Source organism: Pseudopipra pipra, chromosome 23, assembly GCF_036250125.1.
Source record: "Pseudopipra pipra isolate bDixPip1 chromosome 23, bDixPip1.hap1, whole genome shotgun sequence".
Taxonomy (NCBI): domain Eukaryota; kingdom Metazoa; phylum Chordata; class Aves; order Passeriformes; family Pipridae; genus Pseudopipra; species Pseudopipra pipra.
Genome location: NC_087571.1, coordinates 4,423,544 through 4,439,755, shown reverse-complemented (window position 1 = coordinate 4,439,755; position 16,212 = coordinate 4,423,544). Strand labels below are relative to the sequence as shown.

Here is a 16,212-nt window from a genome sequence, read left to right as displayed (position 1 = left end):
GTGGCTGCTCCCTGGATTCCCAGCCTGTCCCAGCTCCCGCTGACACGATGGGAGCCACGCTCCCGGGAGCTGCTCTGCTGCTGCCTTTGATTCTCTGCCCTTGAAATCAGCCACAATGACTTCAAAGTGGGTCAGAGGGACAGCTGACATCAGCACTGGCCCCAGCAAGGGGAGAGGGAGAGGGAATGTGGTGCCAGGTTTTACTGTGGGGGGTTTGAAAAGGAGGCAGCTGTCGGGAGCCTCCTCCAGAGCCAGGGTGCCCTTTTCATCCAGTGACTTTGCTGGGTTTGTTTTGCCACCTGTGCCAGGGACAGGGTGACAATGTGCAGCCAAAGGGCTGGACACAGCCAGACCTGAGGCACCAGCAGTGGTGGTGGCCTCAGGTTTGCACAGGAACAGGTGAAGGACGGGCAGGAGTAGGGAGAGGGACCTTTCTTTCACTTATTTTCCCTTGTCACCATCCTTCGGCTTCTGGGGGAGTTTGAAAGGGAGTAAAATCAGGGGGTGCTGCCTTTGGCCCTTCCCTCTTTGTCTCCTGCTCCTTTGTGCGGTTTGGAGTGATGGGAAAACCTCTTTGCCAAGGTCTTGAAGCATGATTTGGGACCAGCTGTGCTTGGCAGCAAAACACAGGCTTCCAGAGGGATCTGCAGATTAATGCCTCACTTTCCTGAGCATCTGTTCCCACAACTAACTCACTTGTTTAGTGAGAATTTTGGAAAAGGACTTCAGTGATCTGGTCTGTGATCTCTAGAAGAGATCATCCCCATGGAAACATCTGTGTCCTCTCTGCATCCCTATATATTTTTACCCTCTTTTCTTCTGTTTCTGTGGCCATCAAAAGCCTGTCCAAATTCTGGAGAACAGGCTGAGTTACTGAGTTCCATTAATGCTTATTAATTTGTGGGGCTGGAGACCAAAATGGGAAAACCCCCAGCAGCTTGACTTTCCTTCTCCTATTATCCCAAAAGAGCTTTTCCTGCCTTGTTTTCTGCATCTGTTTTTGCAGTGGAAGAGACAAGCCTGGAGCTCTCAACTGCTGTTTTCTCCCATGATGTTCCCAAATCTGTTGGTAGTTGAACAGGAGCAAAGCAGCTTCCACAGACAAAGCAGAAAACCTCAGCAAACCTTTTTTTCCCTCCAAACACACCATGGAACTCCTCATCCCAAGGTGTTCTGGAGAATCTCGGGGCTGGGGCTTGAGGACCCATGGTCTGTGTGGACCATTAGGGTCTGCTGGGTGTTCAAAAGGTTCTGCTTCCAACGGGCATCCTGTCCTTGGCTGGATACACCCACAGGATGGAGCCACGTGCAGAAATCCCTGAATTCCGTGCCATGGAGGGAGCAGGGAAGCTCCCAGGGGTCTGGAGCTGCAGCTCGGGTAGTGTTGGGTCATTTCTCTCTGCCAGGCACCCCCTGTGCTGAGAGGGGACCTCAGGTAGGCTCAGCCCTGCTGCAGAATTGCTTCCCCAGCCTTTAGTTCCCCAGGTCAGGCCGTGTCCCAGCCGTCCCTGCCGCGGGAAGGCGGCGCCGGAGCGATAAGGATGAGAAAGCAAACGTGGCCCAGGCTGTGCCTTGCTGGAGTGGAGACTGAAGACTGTCGGGCTCTGGTTTAATCTCCTTTCCTCTCCTTCACAGGCAGCTGAGCTGGGGATGGCATCTGCCTATTACACCTATATCTTCACTAATCTGGTAAGACGTCGCTCTCGGCTCCCCTCCCGCGCGGAGTCCCGGTAACGGAGCTGATCCCCCTGACCCGCGGGAAGAGCCACGTGCTCGGGGTGGGGAGGGAGGGGAGGCGAGGAGGGGAGTCCTCCTGCAAAGCTGAGCAGCAGTCAGGGGGAGGCTTGCCCTGGTCTTTGGGAGGTGAAGGCTGGTTGTTGCGGTGCAGCAGCCAAAGGCAGGGTTTGCAGACGCTGGGGCTGTGGTGCAGTGGGATGTGCAGGTCCTTGGGAAGCTGCAGCAGATGGGTTGCTCCTGAGCAAGGATTCAGAAGTGTCACCCCCTGACCCCATTCCCCATGCTGGCAAAAGTCCAGGCTGCCCTGGGAGGAGCATCCAGAGGGCATCACAGCCCCGTGCTTTCCTGCTGAGCCTCTGAGAGCTGCTCTGTGGGACAGAGGAAAGCTGAGCCCATCAGTGTGGGTGTATCTCCAGCATGGGCCCTGGTTTGGCTTTATAGCTCCTAATAACATTAATGGGGGGATGGTGTGGTTAAACCCCAGAGCACTGTGCTAAACAAGGAGTAATGGGCTTAGGCAGCAGCAGGGGGAAACCCAAAATAAACATCAGAGGAACTTCTCCTGCTGCAGCAGTTGCCGTGTGGTGTGAGGGAAGTGCTACCAGGAGGCCACATACCTACCTATTAGTGCTGGTGTGGGGCTGATGGAAACCTGAGATGGGCTGGAGGGTTGAGTGGAGGTGCCTCCCAGCCCCATATGATAGTCATATTCTCTAATTTCTATTAATATTTATGCCAGGGTGTGCCTGTGCCAGGAAAGCCGAGAGCTGAATCATGCTTTGTGTTTGGGTGGGAGACAGACGGGAAGGGATGGAGCCAAACGGGTGGGCAGGAGAGCTGGAGTGGAGAGGAGGGGGGGGAAATGGAGGGGTTGGGAAGCCAAGAGAGCAACTTGGCCAGAGAATGGAAAAGAGGATAGGGAGAATATAGAGAAAGCTGCCAGATTGCTGCCTGAACAAAGAGGAATCTGGTTCCTGCTCAGTGTTTGATCTGTGGGTCCTTGCTGCACGTCAGCCCAGCAGGAACAAGCTTCACTGATCCCGTTCATCCCCGTGGGATGGATCAGCACTGGGCAGGACTGGAGAAGGAAGGGATGTACCTGGAGGGGGTCAGGCAGTGATGGAGACTGGGGGCTGTGATTTCTGCCCCCCCAGGCAGTGTCGCTGTGCTGCTGCTGCTGGCAGGGCTGGTGAGGGACAGTGCCACCCCCGTCACATCCCGCCTCAACTCCAAACCATTCCAGTCATTTCCCACTCCCAGGAAGTCGTTTTCCTGTTGCAAATGCTCCCACCAACTTTTTCTTCTTCCCCTTGCCCTCCCCTGGCAGTCAGAGTGCCACGGACTGTGCACACAGTGAGGGGTTTCTGTTTGCTCATCACCAGCACAGCGGAGTCTGTTCACAGATAACAGAAATAACTATTAAAATTAAGCTCCCCACCTCCACCCCCACACGAGTTGGGAGCAGGGGTGTGATTTAAGCATTTGCTTGAGGTGAAATTTGTCTTTGAAACCCATTCATCTCGTGTAACTCAGTTCTGGCAGGTGAGAAAGAAATGAGTTCTGTTGCCATTCACTCTCACAAGATATTAATGTGTTTACCTGGGTTATTTTACCACTTTGTCCAAAAGACCAGCCCTTAGCAGAACTAACTGGATTTCTGGCAGGGACTGTTGCAGAAAGGTGGCATCAGACAAAACCTGGGCAGATGGAAGAGATGTTTAAGGAAATTAGTAATATTTAAATGGGGATTGGAGATGGGAGTGAGCAATTTAGACTCATAAATCTGGGGGGATTATCAAGCTCCTAATGAACCCTCTGAGGTTTTGCAATCACTGCCTAATAGAAAAGATAAAATCACAGTGAACTGCTGTCAAGGGGAGCAACAAAAAGATGGCTTTAAAGGAGGGGAGAACCATCAGAAGGGGAATAGACAGCCTGTGTAGCACTGAGCTGCTCGGAGATGGGAAAAATATTTCAGGCAAAAAGAAAAAAAAAGAGGAGAAAATAGGATAAAATGCTGAATTAAACACCTGCCCTGCAGCAGTCGAGGGGAATTCTGTTTCTGTCTTTTAGCATTAATTTTATTTAATAAGCACATCCCAGCCGACAGCTCGCGGTGTCTCAGCTCCGCTCTCTGCAGAGCTTTAGAGGGAGGGAAGTTGTTGTGGCTCCCACTGTACCGGGGCACAGGGGAGAGATTTTGGGATGATGGCCCCTCTGCTCCAGCCTGATGGCTGCAGATAGTGGCAGCAATGCTCTCCCAGCCCGATGGCAGGAGCAAACGGGGAGGAATTCCATGGGAGCCGAGGCGAGCAGCCCGATGGAAAAATATCCACAGGCTAATTTACTGCGTGCAAATTCATTATCAGGCTCCCTCAGCCAGCTCAGGGGACCCTTTTTTGTCAGCAGCAGAAGCTCAACAAATTTTCCAGGAGTTCCTAATGAAACTCAGAGAAGCAGAGCAGGTCTGGTGTGCATTTTGCTTCCCCGCATCCATCATCTCTGCACGGGGTCCCCGTGGCAGCTGAGCCCCCTCCTGTTCTCCACCCCCTGGCAGAAAATATCCATCTGATCCAAGTGTTTTCCTGGTGTCTCCACACAGTGAGGAACTCTCTTGCTCTGGGAATTGCCCTTCTGGGAGGGAATTTCCTGAGGAGGTGCTGAGTTGGGCTCAGAACTCCTCGTTGTCCCTTCCCTGCTCCCTGGCAGGGCACAGGTTGGCTGGGGATCCACAGAGCTTGTGGCCATGTAAGGGGGTAATGGTGTGCTTAATAATAATAATAATAATAATAATAATAATAATAATAATAATAATAATAATAATAATAATAATAATAATAATAATAATAATAGTACCTAAATAAACCATTGCAAGTGGCCTACTGTGCATTGAAATAAACCTTCCTTCCAGCATTGGAAATCCCTGAAATCAGCAGCCCAGAGTAGGAGGGGTGTTTGATGCCTCCAAAATCCCGTGCTACAATTAATTCTTTCAGCTTGTTAATTCCGTGCAGCTTGTTGAGTTTGTCTTTTTTTTTCTTTTTTTTTTTTTTCTTCTCCCCTCTCTGTTTGCATTTATTTTTTTTTAATAACATATGGACCTCAGGCTGGGTTTAAGTTTCAAAACATTTATCAAGGAGATTAGATGGAAATAATGGAAACAATTAAAATTATTACTGTCAGAAGGAAGGTGTAGAGGAGTTTTACTAGTGCCTTAAGTCAGGCAGGCTATTCACTGGATGCAGTTTTTTCCCTGATAATATTGTGTTGCAGGTGCTGTTGCTGATAAAACAGCTGCTGTGCTCAATTCCCAGAGACCAGATAAATCAGTTTGGGGCTTTTCTTTTTTGTTTGTGTCTTACTTCTTCTTTGTTTAGTGATTTATAAAGAGGTCTTCATGCAGGAGGAGGGTTTCAAAGCTGAATTGTCGCTCTGGGTGCCTCGTTGGAACTGGAGGGGAAGGGAGTGTCCAAATCCCCCAGACAATGTCACACCTCTCAGTGACAGCTTGTCCTCACAGTGACATCCCTTGGAAGCAAGGAGTGATGCCAAGTAAAGCAGAAGGGGCAGTGAACTACAGATTAGTGTCTGACCAGGGCTGTGGAGCTTAGGTTTTTAGTCCTGCTTTGTGAAATCAGCTTTTTTTTTGGTGAAATAACCTTGTTTTTCTGTGTCTGGTTCTGCACCCTGAGCCCCAGTGGTGTTTGGCTTTGCTGCACCAGCTCTGGGCACCCCCACTCTTCCTCACCCAGGTGAGGAAGGCAGATTCCTCTCATTATTCTTTGACAAATCTTCCCTTGCAGCTCAGCCAGCCTTCCTGTTCCCCAGCAGCTGATACAAACCGTTCTGTAGAGCCCCTAGCACGCCCTGGATTTATGGTTCATGTTTTCAGTGGCATGTGGTAGCAGGGCAAACAAATCAGGTTTTTGCAAGGCTGCCAGAGCCATTTCTCCTCACCCTGGTTAGCACGAGAACAGGAGCATTTTGACAAAGAATAACTGCACCTCCCTGGCTTTCTCTGCCTGTGCTGCCTCACCTTGTCCCAGTCTTTTTGTGCTGTTCAGAGTCCACCCTGTGCTGGATTTCCAGTTGTTCAGTAAATCATTCCCTCAGGTACCCCCAGATGTGAGAGCAAACCTCCCTCTTTCCCTGTGCCCTCACGCTGTCTTGCCCTGTTTGTCTTTCAGGCTTCCTACCCCCCATTTTTCCAAGAGCTGTGTTTTTTCAGGTCCCAACATCAGCACTTGACCTCTTTTTCCCCCCTGAGGGTTTGCTGCTCTCCAAACCTCAGGCTCCCTGCAGAGAAGTTGCAGACAAGTGCTTTCACTAAGGATGTATTTTCCTAAAGTGCCATCGTTTGAAGAACAGCCTCCAAAATTTAATAGCTCTCCTTGCATGAGGAGGTTAAGGACCCATCCTTACATGGCACACTGATGCTTTTGTGATGTGTCAACTTTGTAAGAGCAATCAAATTTTATATATATATATATATATATATGTGTCTGTGTGTATGGTTCCCCTAAATTGTCCCTTAGCTCACAGTTTCCCTTTTACTACATAAATAGCCAAGTAACAGTGCCTTGAGTAGATCTACCACATCCACTTACCTCCTCAAAAGGCCACAATTTGTTGCTGTGATGACTTTTTTTTTTTCTTTTTTGCTTCCACGGGAATTGATTTTTACATGTGGCCCATTATGAACTTATTGACTCTGTCAATAGTTTATAAATAAATTGAGCCTTTCAAGAAAGCCATAAAGCACTTAACATAATATTGTCCACTTGAGTAAATAAATAAATGTGTTGCTGGAGCTTTGGAATGATTAACAGACTTGGCAGCTCAGCTCTGAGGGCAACAGGATCCAGAGAGGCAAAGGCTGGGGTTTTCTGCACATCCAACAGAGGAGGTTTGGTGATCCTGGGGGGGAATTGGTCAGTGGGACCATTGCAGGGTTGGTGTCTGAGTGGTGTAAGGAGCTGGGAGTGATGGAGGAGGGTGGGAGGTACCCCCAGTGCCCTGGGGAAGTCATTTGTGTTGTGTGTCCTTTGTTTATTTGCATATTTATCTTCCTTTTCGTGCTCTTGCTGTTGTCAATGATGTGCAAGGGCACTGTAGGGGACCACAGTGGCACTTGGACATGAAGATCTTGGAGGTCTTGTCCAGCCTTAATTATTCTGTGACAGAGGAGCCTTAAGTATTTTCAAGCTTCTTGTGAGGAGTCCATGTTTTAGCCATTTTTTGGGTGTCCCTGGAGGAAGAGCAGTCCTTCTGCTCCCCTCCCTGTCACTGAGTCTTGCCCTGGACTCAACATGTTTGTGCCTGAGCTGTGAAAACCTGGAGTAGCTGCAGAGTGTTCAGTTTAAATAGAATCGTGGAATTGTTAAGGTTGGGAAAGACCTCTGAGAACAAGGCCAGGTTAGAGGGGGCTCTGAGCAACCTGGGCTAGTGGAAGGTGTCCCTGCCCATGGCAGGAGGTTGGAACAAGGTGATCTCTAAGTTCCCTCTTGACCCAAACCAGCCTGGGATTTTAGGATCATCAATTCCAACCATCAGCCCAGCACAACCACCGAGTTCATCCCTAAATCCTGTCCTCAGGTGCCACATCCACCTGTTCTTTGAACACAAATAGGACCAGGATGGCACCCTCTGCCCTTTCTGGGCTAAGTGTACTAGTTCTGCCTTCCATGACCTGGAGAGAGACTCCTTGGAGTCTGTTTGCCCAAAGATGCTGAGCTGGGATGATTTCTCTCCTCTGGTTAACCCTAAAATGGTGAGTGGTGGTGCACACTGGCACCCAGGGATGTCAGCAGTGAAGACACCAGAGCTGTGCTGACTTTGCACTGGCTGGAGGTTTGGCTCCTGCCTAAAAGCTGCCAGGCAATCTCAGGATGGACACTGAAGTCTGTGTTTGGAGGGTGAGAGCTTTTCTAGGCACCAAATACTCTCGACAGGGAAGTTTTGCCAGAGTGAGGGTTTAATAGGGAAATGGAAGCCTTGGCCCAGTGTTCTCCTTCACAGCCCACAAAGAAGGAACAGTACAGTGTGTCCTGAGCCCACAGCAAGGCTGTGCCTGGTGTAAATCAGCCTTTGGTGCTGTCAGAGGGGCCGGATCCTCAGCCAGGATTGAGGTCAGTGCAGCTTGCTGAGTTTACAGCAGTGAACTTCCCCTGCTGAGCACTGGGCTATGACAGTGTCTGAGGGTGTTTTGGAGGCTGTTGATCAGCAGATCCAAAAATCCAATAAAGTCCTTGCAGTGATTAGGAGAGGGAGATAAACATGTGTGTGTGAGCAGGAGAGAGGAGGGAGGGAGACAGACATCTTGTTAGTGTGGGTTGAATTGAGCAAATCCTGTTCCTGCTGGGGGCTTGGGATGGGGTGAGGACAAGCAGGGTGTGGGAAGGTCTTGGTGGCACCGAAAATGAACTTGAGCCCCTGACAGGTCTCCATCCTGCAGGGAGTGATCACTGTCTCCCTGCTTCCCGGGTGATCCGGGTTATTAAAAATGTGATAAGGATCAAGAGGGGGAGCGAGGCTGTGCTCACACAAATGGGATGCAGAGCAATATCACCAGCTCGATCAATGCAGCTGGAAGGAGCTCAATAGCTGATGCAGAGAGTGCTGAATACAAACTGGGCACTGCGGGGGGAGCAATTACCGGGAGCCACTCGCTGGAGCGAGACGGCGGCGTGGCAGAGCAGGGGAGGCAGCTCCACACTCTCAGACACATCTGCCCCCCAGGCAGGCTGGTAGGACACTGATAGTCCCCTGCCTGACTGGCCTTTTCCACACCAAAGCCTCCAGCCTCTTCTTCGCAGACTTGGGTGGTGAGGGAAGACCTGGGGAGAGACTCCTTGGAGTCTGTTTGCCCAAAGATCCCGAGCTGGGATAATTTCTCTCCTCTGGTTAACCCTAAAATGGTGAGTGGTGGTGCACACTGGCACCCAGGGATGTCAGCAGTGAAGTCACCAGAGCTGTGCTGACTTTGCACTGGCTGGAGGTTTGGCTCCTGCCTAAAAGCTGCCAGGCAATCTCAGGACGGACACTGAAGTGTCCCTTTGGTGTCTCCCCACATTTGTGGGGTGTCCTGTAGCCTGGGAGTGGGTCACTGAGGTGTGTATTTGGGAGGATACTTCATTAATGATGTGCTTATACAGGAATGCTGGCTTTGATGCCTGTCAACCCGTGTCTGTTTTGGGATGTTCTGCCTGGAGAAGAGAAGGCTTTGGGGTGAGCTTATAGCACCTTCCAGTGCCTAAAGGTGACCTGCAAGAAGGCTGGAGAGGGGATTTTCACCAGGGCTTGGAGTGACAGGACAAGGGGGAATGGCTTTAAGCTGAAGGAGGGCAGATTTAGATCAGATATTGGGAAGAAATTGTTCCCTGGGAGGGTGCTGAGGCCCTGACTTGGCTGTGTGGCTTTTATTAGCCAGGTTCTCCCAGTGATCTGAGTGTTGGGGTCACTCCAGAGGTTTTGTCTCCTGCTATGAAGTGAGAGTGCAGGTCGAGTGCTTCCTGAAGCACAGGAGTGACTTCACCCTCTAATAACTCCTCCAGCCTCGTCTCCCAGGGAAGCCCTTTGTATTCAATTAGCTAATGTGTGCCTAGCACTTGGAAAATATAGAGTGCCATAGAATTGCTAAGTGTTGTTATTTAACAGCACATATTTAGAGGTTGCAGCCCTGCAGTATAAAAGTCAGAAAACCTACACTGTAATTGCCTGGTGCTGCTGCAGAATTTGCTGTGGTTTGAGCAAAGCCCAGGGATTTTTCACCTGTAAAAGTTCATTAATTTTGGCTGCTGACACTCTGGGGCTATTTTTTCCTGATGCCTCTTGAAGCAGAATGTTGACTTCTGGTGGGTGTTTTTAAAAAAAGAGTGAAAAGAGGGGGAAGAATTCAAGATTTTCTGTCTCCCAGAAATTCACCTTGGCATCACTCCTGGTGGTCTTCTCTGCACCTCAGGTTGGACTGAGGTGGAGGGCAAAGTGTTGGTCAACTATTGCAATTGCTGCAGTGTAGGGAAGGGAGGGGAAATTCTTAGTGATGGAACAGAGATAATAAGGGAGATGCTATTTGAACCCATCTCTTTGATTCACATCCTCTCGTGTCCACCTGCCTGAAAGCCTGTGGTTACAAAGCTGTATTTGCACAGGTGGAGGAGCCTTGGAGTCCCCTTTTAAACAGAATGTGAGTTATTTTCCTAATGGCTTCTTGCTCTTATTGCATTGGAGAGTTGTCTTCTAGCCTGCAAAAGCACCAGCCAGCACTGAGGGTAAGGAAGAGGAACTATATGAGGAGAGAAAGGCAGCTGTGAAGGTGTTTTGTGCAGGAATTAGGTCCCTCAGCTCTGTCCAGCAGCTGAGGCAAGGTGGTAGCTTAGGCAGAAGTCAGTTTTACTCTGTCTCAGTGAGAAATCTTTGGATCTCCATCTGAAAATACCCCTGAGATCGGGGTTTTCCACCCCTTGTCCTGCCTGTGTTTGCCTCTTGCCACGGGAAATCAGCTGAGAGCTGCAGGCCTTGAATGGCAGATGAGTTTTGTGTTTGCAAAACGTGGGTTTGGAAATGTCAAGCGTGGTGAATGAGTGTGTAAAAAGGGAAAAAAAAAAAAAAAAGCCCAGGCAGGGACAGAAGCTGAGCTGAGTATCTGGATGCTCTCACCCCTTTGCCCTCCTTGCAAAGCCTGACCTTACCAAATCTCTCTTATCCCACTGCAAATGAAGTGTGTCCCCCAAGGGTGGTTTATCTCCATCTCATTGCATAGGCAGCTCATGGCTCATTTCCCCCTGACCTGGGTCTGCAGAGTGGTTTTGTGAATATCTGCTGGAAAAAAAACGTTTAGAGGCCAGAGATTGGAGCTGGAGCAGAGGGAAGGGGCAGGGGGCAGTGGGGGGAAAGGGTCGGGTGCAGGCCATGCCACCCCCCTGTCTCACAGAGCTGGTGCTTTATGGACATGACAGCCACAGACATGGGGTTTTCTGCAGCTGGAGGCTTGCCTGGAAAAAGATGGATGTGGATGGGGAGTGCTGGCTGTAGGAAAAGACCCAACCAGCCACTGCTAATGAGAGCTGGGAAAAGCTGCTGCTGACATTTGAACCGGAGCAAATTGGTGTCTCTGGGGGGAGTGTGTCGGGGTCTGCCTGCGGTTGCTTTGCAGGCAGAGAGCCCTGGCAGCTGCCTCCAGCCCCGGGGAACCTCCCTGAGGAAATTGGGCTGATGCAGGCGGGGATCCCTCCAAAAACTGTGCCGTGAGCTGGGCGAGGGGCCAGGGCTGACCCCGGCGCTCGGAGCAGTCAGAGCTGGGGGTTCAGCTGGAACAAACCTCACCCCTGCCTCGGGTTCCCTGCGGGAAGTGAGACCGTTCCCTTGCCCATTAGTTGCTAATTTAAGGAGCAGAGCACAACAAACCTGCAGCCTCAAAAGCTTAGGGATGTTTTTAGGGGAGAAAAGGCACAATGGATACACACAGGGAGGGAGGCTGGGGCGGTCTGGCCCGAGAACAAAGCCTTGGACTGTGTGGCTGTTCTGGTACAAAACATCCCATTTTCCTTCTGTGTACAGCCAAGCCAGGAGGGCAGTCAGGCAGCTGTCTGCCTCGTGCCCTGCACAATTTGCCTCCCAGCTCTGGCTGCAGGGAGATGGTGTTTTTTACGGGGGCTCAGCACATCTCCTGCTGCTCCGTTTGCATCCAGGATCTCCTCCAGCCCAGCTCCTCATTAGCCACCTGCCCTCGTTGCACGGGCTGACAGGATGCCGTGGGTAAATGGATAACCCGTCAGGGAGGCAGCAGGATAATATCATTCAAATGAATCAATAGTTCACAGGCAATTTCATGTCACCCAACGCTAATGTGGTTGTGTCCAAAACGCACTTAATCCTGTGTCTGATCACATTCCTGGGGGAGTTTGCCTGGGCTGGAATAGTCTTGTAACTCCCATGTTTTGGAGATTTACAGACGCTGTTCCTGCGTGCCCGGGAAGGCAGCAAAGGTAAAAAATGGGCTGGCTTGTTGCAAATCTCACACTCCACAGAGCCCAGAGCCGTCCGTGCCAGTGATGGAGGAGAATGGGCATCCAGCAGTTCCTGAAACTATTATTACTCCCACCTCCCTGCTCCATTTCAGCAATTAGCAAAAGAGAAATTAGTGAGGAAGGTGCCATTATTTGCTGCTAATAGGACAAGAAGGGTTGGACCCTTCTCCAGGAATCTGTCGTGTAGCTGCTTCCCTTGATGTGAGTGGCAAAGGAGGGCTTTCCCTTTTCGCTGTCATTTTTATAATATGCAGTCATATTTATGCATTGTACCACTTTGCTTTTTAGAATTGTGAGGGGAATGCTCCCAACTCCAAAACCCTGCAGTCAAAGCACCTTCCCACCCTCCACAGGGCATTAGGGTGTCCCAGGAGTGGCATCTCCTCCTGGTACCTGGTGCCAGTGCAGGATGGGGTTGTTAGGATTAGGTAGGTCAGGGTTAGGTTCCTCCTCTCCCGTGGGGAAGGAACTGGTTTAACTTAACAGTTTAAACTTGGTGTCACCAAATTGGTCGTGGCTTGGTGGAGGAGCTTCACTCAGCAGATGATGTTTGTCACCCAGGCTGGAGCCCAGTTCAGAGGAAATTCAGAATAAAGAAAGAGGTGGCCTTGGTGGCCTGGGGATCCCTCCTGCCCTGAGTTTGGATGGAGAACCATTGGTGGTGTCCTCCCACTGCCTGGGGCTCTCAGGCACAGCAGTGTTTTCACAGAGAACAGAGCAGGGATCTGTTTTTGGGAGTGCCTTGCAGAGAGGGCAGCGCTTGGGAAATATAAATCTCTGTGTGCTCTGGACCTCCCTCAGCAGAGCTGACCTTCTCTGGGCTGTTGGAGCAGGTTAGTGGCTTCATCTGAAATACATCATCCACCTCCCTGCCTGGGCTGTGACCCTGGTGTCACAGGGAGCTCCTGCCAGAAGGGGGGTGGTTTGTAACTGCAAAAGGAACACCACACTCAGGTGTGGGTTGGCAGGAACCACATACCAGGAATGGAAACTTTCCTTAACCTTTTTTGCAGGGTTTGTGGTTTTGGTTTTTTTTTTTTTTTTGGATGAAATTTGGCCAATATAACCCTGGACTTGGCTGCCATCTTCATTACAAGCCTGAGGTGGGCAGCACAAATCCTGTTTAGCACCCAGACCTTCCTCGCCAACGAGTGGGTGGGTTTTATTCCCAGTGTGGAAAGGGGGTTCCACATGTAGCTCCACAGTCCCATCTTCCCTCCAAGGGCTGACTGGTTTGGAAGCTTCCAGTGCCTGTTTTCTCCCCTAATCCCATTTTCTGCTTCGTGCTGCTTTAGGAGTTCTCCCTCCAGCGCCTGGACAGCCTGTTGGACGACAGAGTCAACATCCTGGGATTTTCCATTTTCAACCAGTCTCATGCCTTCTTCCAAGAGTTTGTCCAGAGCCTCAACCAGTCCTGGCAGGAGAACTGTGATCACGCTCCATTCACTGGGCCAGCAGTAAGTAAAATTCATTCCCATCACCCACAGCCTCCCTGGGCTGGAAATAGCTACAAACCAACAGGAAAACCTTGTGAGAGGAACTTCAGGATGGTCCTGAGCAGAGCCTGGCAATGCAGAGGTAGAAGCTCTGCTCTCAAAGGGTACATTTTTAAATTATTAAATTTATAAAATAATTGAATTATTTAATCCAAGTAAACCCTGTGCTGAGGAGCTCAGGCTGCAGCTGTACTGCTGCACCTTGGACTGGCTTTTGAGGGCAGAGGAATGGGAAGGATGAGCCAGACAGAGCATTTTAGCTGAGTAGGTAGGAGAGGAATTTGGGTATCAAGCTGTGATTTGCAGAGGAGGATTTGATTTGGAGAATGCTAAAGTGATCCTGAAAGTCAGAGGCTGCCCAGAGGGACTTGGGGAGCAGAGCTTTCGAGGGGTTCTCTGTGCTTGAACTGGGGCACAGCTCTAAATTCAAGGCTAATCTTAGTTTGAACTGTGTTTTCTGTGAGTGCAGGGGATGATGCAGCTCTGATTCAGTGTTTCCCTTGTGAAGTTTGTCCCTGTGTGTTTTACCTCCAGTAACAATGGCTCGTGGCAGAGGGACTGGGAATGCAGATGGCCCAGAAAGGGCTGGGCTCAGGCAGATGCCAAAAGGCTGGGTTGTGTTCCACGCTCCAACATCTCCCTGATGAATGTGCAGATCAGGACTGAAATCTTCCCTAGGGATTCTCCCCAACTGGGAAGCTTTGCAAAGCACATTTGCCACATCAGGGGTGCTGGGACTGGAGCTGGGGGAGGAGAGAGAGAGAAAATACCATCAGTGGAACCCTCTTGCTTGTTTTTTAATGAGCTCAGAGTCCCCTTGACGAGCTGAGGCAGCTCTGAAAACCTTATTGTCACCACAAAGTGATCCTTAACAGGCAAAATTAGGAGCTTGCTGCCCTTATTATTATTATTTCTGCCTGTTGGATGTGCCTGGGACCATCCTGCTCTCCTTCCTCCCTGCTCCAGTCACTTGCTGCCTGCCCTGCTGAATCTCCATGGGATTGCTACCAGGAAACTTCCCATTTGGATGACAGTTCAGAGGCATTAAAAACAAATTTCCCTCTAATAGTACAAGCAGAAGTCAGTAGGAACAGGAGTGTAGCAGGTGTGATGGGGAAATTAAAATTCTCATTGGGCCCTTCTTACCCTGTGTTGTCTTGAGCAACCAGCAAAACCTGCAGGTGGAAGGATGCAGGATTATGCCTGGAATTCTTCAAAATGCCGTGTCCCAGGTGATGAAAAAGGGATTTACCCTGGGTGGGGAAGTTACAGAGCAGAGCTGAAATAGTCCCAGGCAGGGCATGTGTTTCCTTGCCTTTGTCTGGGAGGAAAATTCCACCAGGGATTGTCTCTGCTGTTGGAAATCTGGCAGGTCTCATCTCCCAGGGAACAGCCCTCTGTGTTAGAACTTCCCCTTGTAGTCCTGGGAAGGAGTTGTCTCATGGAATAGCTCATCCTAAAGAGGGGAAAAGGAAGCTCAACAGCTGGAAGTGACAGGAGGGAGGTTTCCTGCGAGCTGCAGAATCCCAGGGCTTTCTTCTGGAGCTGAGGAAGCAGCTGACAAAGGAGGAGGGAGCTGCCTGCTCTAATGCCATTCTCATTAATCACATTGCAAAGAAAGGAAATCAGAGAAAATCATTCAAATTACAGATGGCTAGATTTGGTAATTAGAATTTAGGCTAAAACAGATGTTTGTAATTAAGTGTTTATGCCATTGAATAAAATCCAGATTGTAAAGTCTGTTTCACAGGGTTTTAACGGCTTTAATTCTCCCTGTTACATTTTGGGGGCAAAGATACAGATGCTAATGTTTGAGGAAGGAAAGGGAAAAAAAAAAGCCAACTCACATGGCACAACCCAAAGTAGCCAAACCTGTTCACTATTTCCCTAGAGAGCAGCTTGCCTTTAAACATTGGCCTTTAACATGGGAGATTTAAAAAAAAAAAAAAGTGGATTATTCTACTTGACTGCTGTTGGTTTTTAGAGGGGCAGGTCTGCTGTTGGGAGGAGGATGTGCTGCATCCAGCAAGGAGCTGGAGCTCAGGCTCAGGGCATCTGATGGAGTTCATTGTCTTGAAGACACCAGTTGGAAGGTCCAGCTGCTGATCTTTTTTTTTTGGTGCTTTCTAGTTGGTGAGTTTGTGGAGGGCTTTGTGTCACAGCTGGACTCTTCAACACCCCCCTAGTTTTTGGGTACAGCCTCTCCTTGTACAGCTGGGGGTGGAGCAGGGAGCCCACCTCCCCTTCCCTGGAGCCCTGCCCTGATGAGACACCCAGCAAGTGGCAATTTTCATCAGCAACTTGCATTGTCAAGAATTTGGCTTTGGGGATTGAGGGAAGTCCCCAGAGCCCTGTGGATCTGCTGAGCCTGCCAGGGAGCTCTGGCATGGCAGGGGTGGCACAAAACCAGCAGGGATCTGCACAAATCAGACAGTGCAAGCGAGGAGCAGAATCCATTTGTTAACAGACAAATTGGCTGTTTGAGACAGGGTGACAAAGCTGGGGGTTAAAATGAGGACATGAAAAGAGTGAGAGATTTTATAGGTGACATGGAGAAAGTTGAGGTGAAGTAACAGGAAGGCAGTGGCAGATCCCCCTCACTGGATCTGCCTGGAGGGAGTTCCAAAGGTGCTGCCTCCAGGTCTCTCTCCACTCCCCTGCTGAAGGCTGTGCCCTCCAAAATGTGTGGCTGCTTTGCATCTTTTCCAGTGCAAAATCCAGCAGCTTCAGGTACCTCAGCACTGACTCAGGTGAGGCTGCAGGGAAGGGGAGGGGATGTTCTCAGCTGACCCCGTCCTCATTTTGACTTTCTGGGCTGCAGGAGACACTTGCCTGCCTCCAAAATCCAGGGGGACAAAGAATCCAGAAATGCTGCTGCACTCCCAACATCCTGTAATTGGGAATGGGTTTCCTCCACACAGCTGCATCCCAGATTTCCTTGCTGTGTTGAA

The 16,212-nt window shown here is 50.1% G+C and overlaps 1 protein-coding gene across 1 annotated transcript in view; it reads left to right on the top strand.

Annotated features, from left to right (window-relative positions):
• Positions 1-16,212, top strand: part of GRIK4 (glutamate ionotropic receptor kainate type subunit 4) — a 183,795-nt gene that overhangs the window by 127,258 nt on the left and 40,325 nt on the right. Inside the window, 2 exon segments of the mRNA XM_064634466.1 lie at positions 1,636-1,689; positions 13,061-13,222. Of these exon segments, the coding sequence (XP_064490536.1) occupies positions 1,636-1,689; positions 13,061-13,222 (216 nt within the window).